The sequence below is a fragment of the Orcinus orca genome, chromosome 15, assembly GCF_937001465.1.
Source record: "Orcinus orca chromosome 15, mOrcOrc1.1, whole genome shotgun sequence".
Classification (NCBI taxonomy): domain Eukaryota; kingdom Metazoa; phylum Chordata; class Mammalia; order Artiodactyla; family Delphinidae; genus Orcinus; species Orcinus orca.
The window spans coordinates 23242339-23259257 of NC_064573.1; the positions used below are offsets into that span (position 1 = coordinate 23242339).

General features: G+C 39.1%; 1 protein-coding gene across 1 annotated transcript in view; it reads left to right on the forward strand.

Annotated features, from left to right (window-relative positions):
• Nucleotides 1–16919, forward strand: part of CFAP53 (cilia and flagella associated protein 53) — a 70714-nt gene that overhangs the window by 19991 nt on the left and 33804 nt on the right. Inside the window, exon 4 of the mRNA XM_004266087.4 lies at nucleotides 11953–12256. Within this exon, the coding sequence (XP_004266135.3) occupies nucleotides 11953–12256 (304 nt within the window). The remainder of the gene's footprint in view (nucleotides 1–11952; nucleotides 12257–16919) is intronic.

Here is a 16919-nt window from a genome sequence, read left to right on the forward strand (position 1 = left end):
CTATAAACTTCCCTCTTAGAATTGATTTTGCTGCCTCCCCTAGGTTTTGGGTCATCGTGTTTTCATTGTCATTTGTTTCTAGGTATTTTTTGATTTCCTCTTTGATTTCTTCAGTGATCTCTTGGTTATTTAGTAGTGTATTGTTTAGCCTCCGTGTGTTTTTAGTTTTTACAGATTTTTTTCTGTAATTGATATTTAGTCTCATAGCGTTGTGGTCAGAAATGATACTTTATACTATTTCAGTTTTTTAAAATTTACCAAGTGTTGATTTGTGACCCACAATATGATCTATCCTGGAGAATGTTCTATGAGCACTTGAGAAGACAATGTATTCTGTTGTTTTTGGCTGGAATGTCCTATAAAATATCAATTAAGTCCATCTGTTTAATGTATCATTTAAAGCTTGTGTTTCCTTGTTTATTTTCATTTTGGCTGATGTGTCCATTGGTGAAAGTGGGGTGTTAAAATCCCGTATTATGATTGTGTTACTGTCGATTTCCCCTTTTATGGCTGTTAACATTTGCCTTATGTATTGAGGTGCTCCTATGTTGGGTGCACAAATATTTACAATTATTATATCTTCTTGGATTGATCCCTTAATTATTATGTAGTGTCCTTCTTTGTCTCTTGTAATAGTCTTTATTTTAAAGTCTATTTTGTCTGATATGAGAATTGCTACTCCAGCTTTCTTTTGATTTCCTTTTGCATGGAATATCTTTATCCATCCCCTCACTTTCAGTCTGTATGGGTCGCTAGGTCTTAAGTGAGTCTCTGTAGAAAACCTATATATGGGTGTTCTTTGGTATCCATTCAGCCAGTCTGTGTCTTTTGATTGGAGCATTTAATCCATTTACATTTAAGTTAGTTATCGATATGTGTGTTCCTGTTACCATTTTGTTAATTGTTTCGGGTTTGTTATTGTAGATCTTTTCCTTCTTTTGTGTTTCCTGCTTAGAAAAGTTCCTTTAGCATGTGTTGTAAAGCTGGTTTGATGGTGCTGAATTCTCTTGGTGTTTGATTGTCTGTAAAGGTTTTAATTTCTCCGTCAAATCTGAATCATATTCTAGCTGGATAGAGTAATCTTGGTTGTAGGTTTTTCCCTTTCATCACTTTGAATATGTCCTGCCTGTGCCTTCTGGCTTGTAGAGTTTCTGCTGATAGATCAGGTGTTATCCTTATAGGGATTCCTTTGTATGTTATTTGTTGCTTTTCCCTTGCTCTTTTTAATGTTTTTTCTTTTTATTTAATTTTTGATAGTTTGATTAATATGTGTCTTAGCATGTTTCCCCCTGGAATTATCCTGTATGGGACTCTCTGCACTTCCTGGACTTGATTAACTATTTCCTTTCCCATATAGGGAAGTTTTCAACTATAATCTCTTCAAATATTTTCTCAGTCCCTTTCTTTTTCTCTTCTTCTTCTGGGACCCCTATAATTTGAATGTTGGGGCATTTAATGTTGTCCCAGAGGTCTCTGAGACTGTCCTCAGTTGTTTTCATTTTTTTTTTTTATTCTGCTCTGCGTTAGTTATTTCCACTATTTTTATATTCCAGGTTACTTATCCGTTCTTCTGCCTCAATTATTCTGCTATTGATTCCTTCTAGAGAATTTTTAATTTCATTTATTGTGTTGTTCATCATTGTTTGTTTGATCTTTATTTCTTCTAGGTCCTTCTTAAACGTTTCTTGTATTTACTCCTTGTATTTCCAAGATTTTGGATAATCTTTATTATCATTACTCTGAATTCTTTTTCAGGTAGACTGCCCATTTTCTCTTCATTTTTTTGGTCTGGTGGATTTTTACCTTGCTCCTTTATCTGCTGTGTGTTTCTCTGTCTTCTTATTTTGCTTGACTTACTGTGTTTTTGTGTCTCCTTTACATAGGCTGCAGGTTTGTTGTTCCTGTTGTTTTTGTTGTCTGCCCTCAGTGGCTAAGGTTGGTTCAGTCGGTTGTGTAGGCTTCGTGGTGGAGGGGACTAGTGCCTGTGGTCTGGTGGATGAGCCTGGATCTTGTCTTTCTGGTGGGTAGGACTGCATCTGGTGGTGTGTTTTGGGTCGTCTGTGAACTTAGTATGATTTTAGGCAGCCTGTCTGCTAATGGGTGGGGTTGTGTTCCTGTCTTGCTAGTTGTTTGGCATAAGGTGTCTAGCTCTGTAGCTTGCTGGTCATTTGATGGAGCTGGGTCTTAGCATTGAGATGGAGATCTCTGGGAGAGCTTTTGCTGTTTGATATTACGTGAAGCCAGGAGGTCTCTGGTGGACCAATGTCCTGAACTTGGCTCTCCCACCTCAGAGGCACAGGCCTGACACCTGGCCAGAGCACCAAGACCCTGTGAACCACATGGCTGAGAAGAAAAGGGAGAAAAAAAGAAAGAAAGAAAGAAAGAAAGAAAGAAGAAAAGAAAGAAAGAAAGAAAGAAAGAAAATAAAGTTATTAAAATAAATTTTTTTTAAATTATTAAAAGTTATAAAGTAATTTAAAAAAAGAAAGAAAGAAGAGAGCAACCAAACTAAAAAACAAATCCACCAATGATAAAAAGTGCTAAAAACTATACTAAAAGAAAAAAGGGACAGACGGAACCCTAGGACAAATGGTAAAAGCAAAGCTATGCAGACAAAAATCACAGATAGAAGCATACACATACACACTCACAAAAAGAGAAAGGGGAAATATATATGTATGTGTATATATATGTATATATGTATATATATATATATATATAGAAGGAAGCAAGCAACCAAATCAATAAACAAACCTACCAATAATAATAAACTCTAAATACTAAACTAAGGTAAACATAAAACCAGAAACGAATTACATGCAGGAAGCAAACTGCAAGTCTACAGTTTCTCCCAAAGTCCACCGCCTCAATTTTGGGATGGTTCGTTGTCTATTCAGGTATTCCACAGATGCAGGGTACATCAAGTTGATTGTGGAGGTTTAATCCGCTGCTCCTGAGGCTGCTGGGAGAAATTTCCCTTTCTCTTCTTCATTCGCACAGCTCCTGGGGTTCAGCTTTGGATTTGGCCCCGCTTCTGTGTGTAGGTTGCCTGAGGGTGTCTGTTCTGCACCCAGGCAGGACAGGGTTGAAGTAGCAGCTGATTCGGGGGCTCTGGCTCACTGAGGCCGGGGGGAGGGAGGGTTACGGAATGCGGGGCAAGCCTGCAGCGGCAGAGGCTGTCGTGACGTTGCAACAGCCTGAGGTGCACCATGTGTTCTCCCGGGGAAGTTGTCCCTGGATCACGGGACCCTGGCTGTGGTGGGCTGCACAGGCTCCCAGGATGGGAGGTGTGGATAGTGACCTGTGCTTGCGCACAGGCTTCTTGGTGGCTGCAGTAGCAGCCTTAGCAATTTATGCCCGTCTCTGGGGTCCGCGCTGATAGCCACAGCTCGCGCCTGTCTCTGGAACTCGTTTAGGCGGTGCTCTGAATCCCCTCTCCTCATGCACCCCGAAACAATGGTCTCTTGCCTCTTAGGCAGTTCCAGACTTTTTCCCGGACTCCCTCTCGGCTAGCTGTGGTGCACTAGCCCCTTCAGGCAGTGTTCACGCAGCCAACCCCAGTCCTCTCACTGGGATCCGACCTCCGAAGCCCAAACCTCAGCTCCCAGCCTGCACCCACCCTGGCGAGTGAGCAGACAAGCCTCTCAGGGTGGTGAGTGCTGGTCGGCACTGATCTTCTGTGTGGGAATCTCTCCGCTTTGCCCTCTGCACCCCTGTTGCTGCACTCTCCTCCGTGGCTCTGAAGCTTCCCGCCTCTGCCACCTGTATCCACCAGTGAAGGGGCTTCCTAGTGTGTGGAAACTTTTCCCCCTTCACAGCTCCCTCCTAGAGGTGCAGGTCCTCTTCCTATTCTTTTGTCTGTTTTTTCTTCTTTCTTTTGCCCTACCCAGGTACGTGGGGAGTTTCTTGCCTTTGGGGAGGTCTGAGGTCTTCTGCCAGTGTTCAGTACGTGTTCTGTAGGAGTTGTTCCACATGTAGATGTATTTCTGATGTATTTGTGGGGAGGAAGGTGATCACGTCTTAATCCTGTGCCAGCTTGAAGGTCTCCCCCGACGATAGCCATTCTGACAGGTGCAAGGTGATATCTCATTGTGGTTTTGTTTCTTTCATTTTTTTTGGCCATGCCTCGTGCATCATGGGATGTTAGTTCTCCAACCAGGGATTGAGCCTGGGCCCCCAGCAGTGAAAGCATGGAGTGCTAGCCACTGGACCACCAGGGAATCCCCTCATTGTGGTTTTGATTTGCATTTCCCTGATGATTAACCATGCTGAGCATCTTTTCATGTGCTTTTTGGCCATTTGCATATCCTCTTTGGAGAAATGTCTTCAGTTCTTCTGCCCATTTTTTAATCGGGTTTTTTTTTCTTTTCTTTTGATGTTGAGTTGTATGAACTGTTTATATATGTTGGATATTAACCCCTTATCAGTCATATCATTTGCAAATATTTTCTCCCATTCAGTAGGTTGTCTTTTCATTTTGTCGATTGTTTATTTTGCTATGCAAAAGCTTTTAAGTTTAATTAGGTCCCATTTGTTTATTTTTGCTTTTATTTCCCTTGTTTAAGGAGACAGATCCAAAAAAGTATTGCTATGGTTTATGTCAAAGAGTCTTCTGTCTATGTTTTCCTCTAGGAGTTTTATGGTATTCGGTCTTACATTTAGATCTTTAATCCATTTTGAGCTTACTTTTATATATGTTGTTAGAGAATGTTCTGATTTCATTATTCTACATGTAGCTGTCCAGTTTTCCCAACACTTATTGAAGGGACTATATTTTCTCCATTGTATATTCTTGCCTCCTTTATCATAGATTAATTTACCATAAGTTCATGGGTTTATTTCTGGGCTCTCTATTCTGTTCCATTGATCTGTGTGTCTGTTTTTGTGCCAGTACCATATAGTTGTGATTACTGTAGCTTTGTGGTATAGTCTGAAGAAAGGGAGCATGGTTTCTCCAGCTGTATTCTTCTTTCTCAAGATTGCTTTAGCTATTTGGGGTCTTTTGTGTTTCCATACAGATTTTAAAATTATTTGTTCTATTTCTGTGAAAGATGCCATTGGTATTTTGATAGGGGTTGCATTGCATTTGTAGATTGCCTTGGGTGTGGTATGATCCTTTTTTAACAATATTAATTCTTCCAATCCAAGAACACAGTGTATCTTTCCATTTCATTTTGTCATCTTCAATTCCATTCATTAGAGTCTTTTAGTGTTCCAAGTACAGGTCTTTTACCTCCTTAGGTAGGTTTATTCCTAGGTATTTTATTCTTTTTGATGTGATGGTAAATGAGATTGTTTCCTTAATTTCTCTTTATGATAATTTGCTGTTAGTGTATAGAAATGCAGCATATTTCTGTATATTTATTTTGTATCCTGCAACTTTACCAAATTCACCAATGAGCTCTAGTAGTTTTCTGGTGGTGTCTGTAGGATTTTTCTATGTATAGTATCATGTCATCTGCAAACAGTTTTACTTCTTTGTTTCCAATTAGAATTCCTTTTATTTCTTTTTCTTCTCTGATTGCTGTGCCTAGGACTTCCAAACTGTTGAATAAAAGTGGTGAGAGTGGGCACTCTTGTCTTATTCCTGAGCTTAGTGGAAATGCTTTCAGTTTTTCACTGTTAAGTATGATGTTAGCTGTGGGTTTGTCATACATGGCCTTTATTATGTTGAGGTATGTTCCCTCTGTGCCCCAGACTTCTTTTTAAATGTCCTATATTTGTACACAGTCATTGGACCCCAGATTAAGGAAGGAATTTTTTGGCTTTTTAGTATTTTGTGGTGTTTTTATTAAATGAATATCCTAGGATGTGTGGTCAGAACACTTGATGATATAATGAAGTACCAAGGAACTCCAGGACCAGACTGCCAGGTCTTCAGTCCCTGCTCTACTACATGTTGAATGTATGAAATTACGTAAGATATTTAACAGCTCTGTGCCTTCATTTCCTCATCTGTAAACTGGGGATAAAATAATAAGAATAATTAGCTTACAATAGTGTTTGTTGCAAGACTGGTTGTTATGACGATCATAAGAGTTCAAATATGTAAAGTGCTTAGAACAGTGCCTGGCAAATAATAAGCACTTAATAACTGTTGCTAATAATATTACTACTCTTGGGTCTGTGGCTTGGAAAGATACTTAGGCTCCCTGAGTTTCTATTTCTTTCTTTCTTTTCTTTTATTACTATTTTTTATTTATTTATTTTTGGCTGCGTTGGGTCTTCGTTGCTGTGCGCAGGCTTTCTCTAGTTGCGGTGAGTGAGGGCTACTCTTCATTGCAGTGCATGTGCTTCTCATTGTGATGGCTTCTCTTGTGGCAGAGCATGGGCTCTAGGTCCACGGGCTTCAGTAGTTATGGCACACGGGCTCAGTAGTTGTGGCTCAAGGCTCTAGAGTGCAGGCTCAATAGTTGTGGCACATAGGCTTAGTTGATCTGCAGCATGTAGGGTGTTCCCAGACCAGGGCTCGAACCTGTGTCCCCTGCATTGGCAGGCGGATTCTTAACCACTGCACCACCAGGGAAATCCGTCTTTTTTAAAAAATATTTATTTATTTATTTGGCTGCGCCAGGTCTTAGTTGTGGCATGTGGTATTTTCATTGCCACATGCAGGATCTTTAGTTGCAGCACGTGGGATCTTTTAGTTGCGGCATGCGGGATGTAGTTCCCTGACCAGGGATTGAACCCGGATCCCCTGCATTGGGAGTGTGGAGTCTTAACCCCTGGACCACCAGGGAAGTGCCAGGTTTCGATTTCTTTAACTTTAAAATGGGGATAATACTTGCTGCCCCATCTAAGTTACAAGGCACTTATGAGGATGAAATAAGATTTTGTGTGTGAAAGTGCCATGTGAAGCACTGACAAAATGTTTTCCTCTTATTAATGATTATTATCATTAAAATAGATAGATATTCTATTTGATGTTTTTTAGCTCATCTATTTTAATTTTTGCATATAAATAATTTATATGATATAGTTACATATTAATAACCTCATATAATTTATAAACAATGTTGTGGGTGCTTAGAAGTTTTTTTACTGAAAGACATACATAATCAAAAAAGCTTGAAAACCTACTGATCTAAAGAAGTGTTTATGATATGAGCTCATTCATGCAGTGTTAACACATTATTGACTGGGGGATTTTTGCATAAACTAATGCCTGTGGCCAAAGATTTGTTTTGTAAGTGAATATTGAAACACCCACGTTTGAGTAAATATCAACAACTTTTTTTGCACTTAATGTATTTATTTGAAACTTTGTACATGTCTTACGAAAGCATTCTAATATTTCGTTAGAGTGTGATAGACCCTAGCAGGCACCTCTGTGTGGGGGAACAGAACATCTATTACAAATATACCATGTTTCACTGCACTTTCCCCTGGAAGAGCAGACTCTACACTTTCTGGTGACATTTTTTTTTTTTTAGTCCTGTGGATATTATTTCCTCTAGAATACGTTATTTTATTTTACTTGATAGTTGACAAGGTGGATCTTTGCGGTGGACTCTTTTAGAAACGCCACAAGAAGGACCGGGTGCGGGACTACCACTACATTCACCAGAATGGTCAGTTACCCATTCTCTAACTATTGCTAACAAAAGTTGCTTGTAAGTCATTTTATTCTGTGCATTAAAGCTACAATTAATTTTAAACACATTGAATAAACCGCAATTACTCAAATAGAAACCCACTTTCTTATACCATTTTTGAGTTTTCCAGAGGATATTGAAGTTTTCCAGGCATTGATCAGATCGATCAACTCCTTCTATATTTATTATACTCTATTAGACAAGTGGGCTTAGTTATCTGATGGCCACTCCTCCTGTCTTCCTTTCCTGTAGATGCTATGGAGGCGTCATGAATAACTGTCACCATGCGGACTAACCTCTTGTCTTTCCATATAAGAAGAATCACTTCTCCCTTCCATAAGAATGTCATTTCTCCCCTCTGTAGATTTTTAGATTTATCCTTTAATTGGTTTGGTAGACCACAATTATCTCTTATAGTCCCACAAACTCTGGTTTTATTTTTCAACAGTATTTCAGATGTGGACACACTGTTGTAATAATTGTCTTGGTAAATATGGTGCCATGAACTAAGATAAGGTTGTAGGACTGAAACCGTTTCTTGAAGTTTCTTTTCTTCACCCATGTAAATCTCAAGGTTGCATATATATCCGGTTTCACTTTTGCTAACCATCCTGACCGAAATTCCATATTTTGTAAGTTTTCCGGGATTATAGGTTTTGAATCTGAGTCGTCCTCTCCACTTTATCATTGCCTCATCAAGTGATAGCTCTTGTTTGAGTATATAGATCAATTGAAATTTTGGTAGAAAATAATCCAAAAGAGCTTTAACTTTTGAAATTCTGTCTGCAGGAAGTGGAATTTCCAAGTTATCGTTAAAGTGAAGAAATGTCATTATTTGTTCGAACCTTCTTCTGGTCATAATCTCTGGAAAAATAGGTTTCAAGTAAGGGATCAACCGACTATTCTTTCCAGTGTGACTTTCTTATTTGTCCCATCAAAATTTTTAATCCAAGAAACTTCTTCATGTCACTATTGGTTACATCAGTCCATTTTAAAGCCTTATCATACTTTTTATATGATTTTTCATTCTGTTGGTGATACAAGTTTGTTTGAGAAGCGACCAACTTGAAAAAGTCATTACCAAAAATTAATTCTGTTATTTTGCTAATACTTTGCGGGTTATTACATTCAATCAATCTTCTAATTTTTGTTATGAAATGTTGTCCTCAGTCCACTCTTCTGTAGAAGCAAAGGAGCATTCTCCAGCACCGTGAGTTTCATTTTCACTTTCTGTATCAGAATCAATCACTAAGGTTTTTTGTCTTTTTGTTGGTCTAATATTCACATCATCTGAATCAGAACTGTATTCTGAAGAACTACCATCTTCTGAGACACTAGCATATATGTCACTCAGACAATCAGAGAAAGTATCTGCATAAAATTCACTGAAAAATTCTTCTTCACTCAAAATTTCGCAATGCGTTATTTTTGAAAATTTTATGATAATAAACTTGCATTTATAATATACACAGGGTTGGAACAAAAACCTAACTGAGTGGCCATCATCAAAAAATCTAGAAACAATAAATGCTGGAGAGGGTGTGGAGAAAAGGGAACCCTCTTACACTGTTGGTGGGAATGTAAATTGATACAGCCACTGTGGAGAACAGTATGGAGGTTCCTTAAAAAGCTACAAATAGAACTACCATACGACCCAGCAATCCCACTACTGGGCATATACCCTGAGAAAACCATAATTCAAAAAGAGTCATGTACCAAAATGTTCATTGCAGCTCTATTTACAATAGCCCAGAGATGGAAACAACCTAAGTGTCCATCATCGGATGAATGGATAAAGAAGATGTGGCACATATATACAATGGAATATTACTCAGCCATAAAAAGAGACGAAATTGAGCTATTTGTAATGAGGTGGATAGACCTAGAGTCTGTCATACAGAGTGAAGTAAGTCAGAAAGAGAGAGACAAATACCGTATGCTAACACATATATATGGAATTTAAAAAAAAAAAAAAGTCATGAAAAACCTAGGGGTGAAACAGGAATAAAGACACAGACTTACTAGAGAATGGACTTGAGACTATGGGGAGGGGGAAGGGTAAACGGTGACAAAGCGATAAAGAGGCATGGACATATATACACTACCAAATGTAAGGTAGATAGCTAGTGGGAAGCAGCCGCATAGCACAGGGAGATCAGCTCGGTGCTTTGTGACTGCCTGGAGGGGTGGGATAGGGAGGGTGGGAGGGAGGGAGACGCAAGCGGGAAGAGGTATGGGAATATATGTATATATATAACTGATTCATTTAGTTGTGAAGCTGAAACTAACATACCATTGTAAAGCAATTATACTCCAATAAAGATGTTAAAAAAAAAAAAAACCTAACTGAGCAAAATGTGAATGATAATGACAATCATAAGTTGTGATCAATTTTAAGCTCTAACAACTTCGCATGGTGATGTTAATTGTATCACTCTCTAAAACCATATTGATACGTCTCTGGTCGATAATGTTCGGGTAACAAAAGACGTATTAATACATCTCTGGTCAATAATGTGTTAATTCTGGCATTCTTGGCAGCATGCATCATCAACTGCCTTAAGAATGTCTTTGTACTCTTAGATTTCATATTAAGGAAGGAATTACCTTAAGAAAGTCATTAGCAATAAACAGAAAGAGCTACAGAAACAATGTTCATTGCAACATTGTAATAAAAGTTAGACATAACCTATATGTTCATCAAATAGGGGAATGTTTAAGTAAACTGTGATATATTTATAGGCTGTAGCCTCTGTTATGCAGCTTAGTAAACTATAATAAAGTTCTAAGGTTAGGAATTGTTTTAAAGAATATTTCATGAGGAAGCATTCCCAATATAATGGTAGGTGGAAAAATTAACATACAAGGAGATATAGATATGCAGAATAACTCCAGTTCTAGTAAAAATGCACATACATAAGACTGGAAAGAAATATATTAACATGCTAATAGTGATTATCTCCTGATAGTAGGATTACGTGTTATTTTTAGTGTCTTCATACTTTTCTATATTTTCTAGTTTTTCTGCAATGAACATGTATTAGTTTTATACTTAGGAAGAAAGAGTTGATTTTAAATAAAAATTTAAAAATATAAGCCATACTTACTATCCTTAGGCTTTAGATTTCCATTAATTGAATACCTTTGTTAGAGTATGAATCATAGGATTGGGAAGGACTTTAATAAGTTATCATGGCCAATTCTGAGAATTTCAGTGATGAATTTCAGACAGCTGAATTCGTTTTTTTAAATGTTAAAATGTATTTTGGGGGTTTCATTTTGTGTGAAATTGACCACTCTTGCAATAAGAGCTTAGACCTCATCTTTTCTTTCAGTCTTAACAACTCGAATTTCTTTAAAAGTTCTTTATTGAGCCTATTCTCCAAACTTTAGCTTCTTGGTGTAGAATTTGATTTAGAAACCAGGAAGACTTGATGTTTATAAAAAACATTGCCTTCCATCACAGGTTCTCAAACTTGGCTATAGGTCAGAACCATCTGAGGAGCTTTTAAAAAGTACAGATGTGTTAAACATTCTGATTTAACAAGTCTGGTCTGGGAGGGGGTAGGGAGGAAGAGGAGAGTAGGGTTTTGAAAATATTCCTAAATAATTTCACAGCTCTTAAATTAAAAATGGGCTCAGTCAAGAACATTTGAAGAAATTTAAATTACTGAGGCTGAAAGAAAGGATGAGGTCCAAACACTTACTGAGATAGCATTTCTTCTTGAATGGTGACACAAGCCTGGTTGTAAAAAGGCAACAAGAGGGCTGTTTTCTCAACTCTAGCAGAAACCCCTTCAGTGGATGTGTGCCCTGCCAGGAATCTAGATGCAATGGGGAAACATCACCATGATATGCTAACTCTATCCTTGGGTCTTTTCTTGGATGTACGTGCAGGGTCTCTTTCTACCAAAGCCTTAATCTACTTGTAATGTTGCAGGGACTCATCCCTCTTCTATTTCCTCTATAGTAATAATAGTAGTTGCCATTTACTGAGTTCCTGTTACCTACTAGGTATTTATGTCCATCTAGCTCTGATTCTTACCAGAACCTTGAAAGTCAGTTCTTTCACAGATATAGAAACAGGCTCAGATAGATCGAGTTTTTGATCTAAGGTCACATAGGAAATATCAAAACCAGATTTCAAAGCCTGTTCTGCTTGACTCCAGTGCCTGTGCTTTGTCTGTGGCATCATGGTGCCTGCCTCCTTGCTGCTCCCTCGTGTGTTTCCGGTGTTCAGATGGCCTACATCCAGGTCTTTAACTTTCTTACTTCAGTGTCTGACTGTGCAGATTTGTGCCTACAGAGACCAATGTCTTATGAAAGGCTGGGTTTCTTTTTAAAATTGTCCTTTCAGGGAACGCTGTGAGGAGCTCCGTGTTGAGTTGTCCTGTATCCATCAGAAGGCAGTGAGCAAGGATCGGAAAGCACAGATAGCATTTAATGAGGAGCTGAAAAGGCAGAAGCTGGTGGAAGAGCAGATGTTCTCAAAGCTCTGGGAGGAAGACCGACTGGCCAAAGAGAAGCGAGAAGCCAAAGAGGCGAGGAGACAAAGAGAGCTGGTGGAGAACACACGGCTGGGGCTGAATGCCCAGATCACCAGCATCCAGGCGCAAAGGCAGGCAGCGCGGCGGCTGAAGGAGGAGGAGGCGCGCCTTGTGGTGGGTCTTTTGAAATGCTTGTGATAGGACGATGAACTCAGTGGCTAGAATACAGTTTGCCGGCCTGCTACTGTAGTTTGCCTGATGGCCAAGGCTCATTCACAGAGCAACAGACCATGGTCAGAGCCTTGGATTTCAAGGCCCAGCTGACAGTGCCATCTCATTGTATAGGGCAAGTTACTTCACTACTGTGATTCAGTTTCCTCATCTGCAAAATGAGGCAAAGGACACTTGTCTTTGTTGTGAGGATGAATTGGGATAATCATCGGCAGTGCCAATGAAGCCTAGTGGCAATTTGGCAACATCCCCCCATTCTTTGATATGGATAATTGATAGTTTCCAAATCCTATATAAAGTGCTTATACAACAGCTACAGTGACCCCCCAGACCACCAGCATCAATAATTTTGTTCCTACAAGATCACTGCCCCTAGTATATACAAATTAGAGTTGTCAATGGAAATGTGTGCAAGCACTCAAAAAGGTAGCAATTTTATACGTATATAAAGCTTTCAACATCTGATACTTTAATACCACTGAATTTAGGAAGATGGTAGTATTTTCTTGGAGAATCCCAAGTATTGAAATTTGAAACCATAAGAAACATCAAAGGTAAGGTACATGCAGAGCCCAGAAATCTTCTCTGGGTTTAAGATTGTTTTATTTTGAAGAGTTTAGTAGATCTCTAAGAAAATCAAAATAGTGGCCCCCAAATGGCCTTATATATACCCCCTCCTCTGGTGTAAGATAGTTAGTGAGCCAGTTTTACTCACAACACTTCTGACACCAAATGTGTGGTTTTTTTTCTCACATCAGACAATACTCTGATGCTCTGCAGACACTGATTAGGTGTCCTACAATTTGATTCAGTTCTGATACTATATGGAGTTAGTGTCAGACTCCGTAAGTTGAAGGGCTTAGTCCCACAAGACTGCCCTCACTTCAGATACCCATCACAAGTAGTGGGTCCCTAGGTTACCCACACTTCTGTCCAGCTTGGCTACAAAGTCCAAGGTTCTCATGACTCCCCCTCAATTTCAGTAATTCACTAAAACAGCTCATAGAACTTAGGAAAGTGCTTTACTTACCATTACCAGCTTATTGTAAGGTATACAACTCAGAGATGGTCAAATGGAAGAGATGCATAGGGGAAGGTATGTGGGGTGGTACACAGAGCTTCCATGCCCCCACCACCTTGATGCGTTCAATCCAGAAGCTCTCTGGACCTCATCATTTGGGAGTTTATGGAGGGTTCATCACATGGGCATGATTGATTAATTCAATCACCATTGGTGATTGAACTCAATCTCTGGCCCCTCTTCCCTCCCTGGAGGTCAAGGGGTGGAGCTAAAGTTCCAACCCTCTGATCACATAGTTTGGTCTTTCTAGTTATCATCTCCCATCCTGAAGCTATCTAGGGGGTCCAGCCACTGGTCATCTCATTAGGCTACAAAAGATAATCTTATCACTTTGGAGATTTCAAGGGTGTTAGGAGCTATGTGCCAGGAAGCAGGGGCAAAGACAAAATATTTATTTTTTATAGCACACCTAGCTATCTCTATTTCTACCTTACTTTAAAAAAAATTTTTTTTGGAAATAACTTTAACAAGGAGTTGCCAAAAATATTAGAGTTTCTGTGTACCTTTACATGACAAAATATTATATATAGAGACTTATAAAGACTTATACTCGTATAATACTTTCAACTAAAGTTACTCCCTTATTTAACTAAACTAAAAAGCCCTCCTTTGGATTTCACCAGCTTTTACATGCACTCTTTGGAGGAAGGGGTATAGTTCTATGAAATTTTACCATATGTAACCACTACATTTATGTAATCACTACTGAATCAGGATATAGAATTGTTCCATCATTCAAAGAAACTCCTTCCAGCTACTCCTTTACTGTTATAACCTCTGTCAAAGAAAATTCAATTAACAATCAAGTTAAGAAGGAAAAGAGAATTTTATTCAAGCCAAACTAAGGATTATATAATACAAGAGACAGACTCTCAGAAGCTCTAAGAATTGTTCCACCTGTTAGTAGTTGAAGGCAGAGTCATATACATTTTCAAGACAGAGGATCATACATCACAATGACACACTGACATTTTACATAAGTTCACCAAAGATACAGTCCGGGTAAGCACATACAAAGCAAGCAGTAAGTCACCATGACCCCTTACAGAGTTGGGAAAGAATATTAATCTTCTATAAAGTTCTATTGCTGGCGCCAGAAGAAAGAAAAAAGAATTGATCTTTGCCGTGAAGTAGGCATTCCCATCTTTGAGGAGGTCTGGTTAATGTATAATAAAGATGCACATTGCACTGTAAAGGGGGAGGGAGGAGGCCCAAACAGAGAGAGAAAGAATTTTATGTTTACATTTTCATCCTACCTTAAAATATAAATTTTATTTCATCACCACCCTCAACCCTAACCCCTGGCAGCCACTGATGGGTTCTTTATCTCTATTATTTTGTAATTTCAAGAATGTTTTTCCACCCTTTTTAATGTTATAATTATAACATTTGTTATAATTATAACAGTAATGTCATATTAAATAATAATATGCACATTTTCAAATGCACAGAAGTGGAGAGTACAATGATCATACTCATGTACTGATCTCCCAGTTTCAGCAGCTGTTGCATTTTGACATGTTGATTTCCTATATTCTACCCGCTTCTGTTTTTGTTTTAAAATATGTCCCAGAGACTTCCCTGGTGGTCCAGTGGTAAAGAATCCACCTTACAATGCAGGGGACGCAGGTTCAATCCCTGGTCAGGGAACTAAGATCCTACATGCTGCAGGGCAACTAAGCCCATGTGCCACAACTACTGAGCTTGCGTGCCTCATCTAGAGCCTGCGTGCCCCAAACTACAGAGCCCACGTGCTCTGGAACCCAAGCACCACAACTAGAGAAGAGAAAACCCACACGCCACAACTAGAGAGAAGCCCACATACCACAACAAAGAGCCCACACGCTGCAATGAAAGATCCCGCGTGCCTCAGCAAAGATCCTGTGGGCCACAACTAAGACCCGACGCAGCCAAAAATATATGTGTGTGTGTGTGTGTGTGTGTGTGTGTGTGTGTGTGTGTGTGTGTGTGTATCCCAGACATGTCATTTCTCCCTTAAATACATCTCTAGTATGCATCTCAACAACATGATTAAGGATATTTTCTTATACAATGCCAATATCAAACCTAAAAAAATTAATAATAATTCATTGCTATCATCTAAAATCAGCATCAAATTTCCATCACTGTCTAAGTTATTCGACATTTAAATCAGGATCCAAACGTTGTTGTCCTCTTATAAGTCTCTTTTAGAATGAGTCACTGTTTATTATTCAAATCTGGTCACATTTGAGATTGAAAGGGGTGCATTTAATTCAGTACATAAGCACAACAGTGTAAAATCAGAACTATCCTGGGGAAACCAAGACATAGTAAACTGCTTTCAGGTCTCTTAATTTTGAGCAGTTCTCCCCCCATACCATCTTTACCTGCTTCATAGTCTGATTTGGCTGATTGCTGCCTCCTGGTATAGTCAACCTTACTTTTTAAAAAGTGTGGCCTGGAACTTCCCTGGTGGTCCAGTGGCTAAGACTCCACACTCCCACTGCAGGGGCCCCAGGTTTGATCCCAGGTCGGGGAACTAGATCCCACATGCCACAAGTAAAAGTTTACATGCCGCAACTGAAGATCCTGCATGCCGCAACGAATGTCCTGCACGCGGCAACTAAGACCCAGTGCAGCCAAATAAATAAATGAATGAAAAATAAATAAATAAATAAAAAGTGTGGCCTGCTATCCCACTGGCTTTCATGTTTGATATCCATCATTTTTCCTTAAATATTGCAGAGCATTTTTACTTTTATTGTCTCATTTGACCCTCACAATTCAGTGTGGAATTACTCTCATGACATTAATGGAAAAGTCTAGCATATAACTTCCCTCTCACAAGCCAGAAATCGTGGCAATCATGGCTGTTGTGAGTCTCAGTTAGATCAAGTCAATTGGGGATTGTATCCCTCCTCACTATAAATGTGTCATCTCCTGTCCCCGCTGGGCAAGGACTTATCCCTCCAGGAGAGTGCAAATGCCTTTGACAGGAGGATTAATGCCTCAGTTTATACCAAACTCACAGCACCCAACAGCAGTGGTACCCCAGTTAAAACTGATTAGTCAGGCAGTTAAGCTAGCCAGGAGGGTCAGATAGATAAGAAAATGAGAGGAATGGGGGAGAGCTTTTAAAGAACAAAATGCTTAATTTACTTTTGTATTTAGCTGATGTGGACATCTCCATTTCTGGACTCTTATTGCTGGTTAATAATGTATCCAAATCTAGATGTGCAGATGTGCATAGAAGACTAAAGTCTGGAAGGTCAATACACCAAAACGTTGAGAATGGTAGCGGGTGAATGGGTATTAAGAATAAAAGTGATTTATCCTTATACTTTTCTGCATTTTGAACTCCACAACTATTTATTACTTTATAATCACACACAGACAGCAATTTCACAAAGCCGTATTGCTGATTCAGCAATGAAAAGGCAAGTTTTATTTCTTATAGTACCTTTTCACCCAGGAGTGTGTGTTTCCAAGAAACCGTTTATTCTCACCTCTTAAATGAAATGCATTAACTTCTTTGTTTTGTCC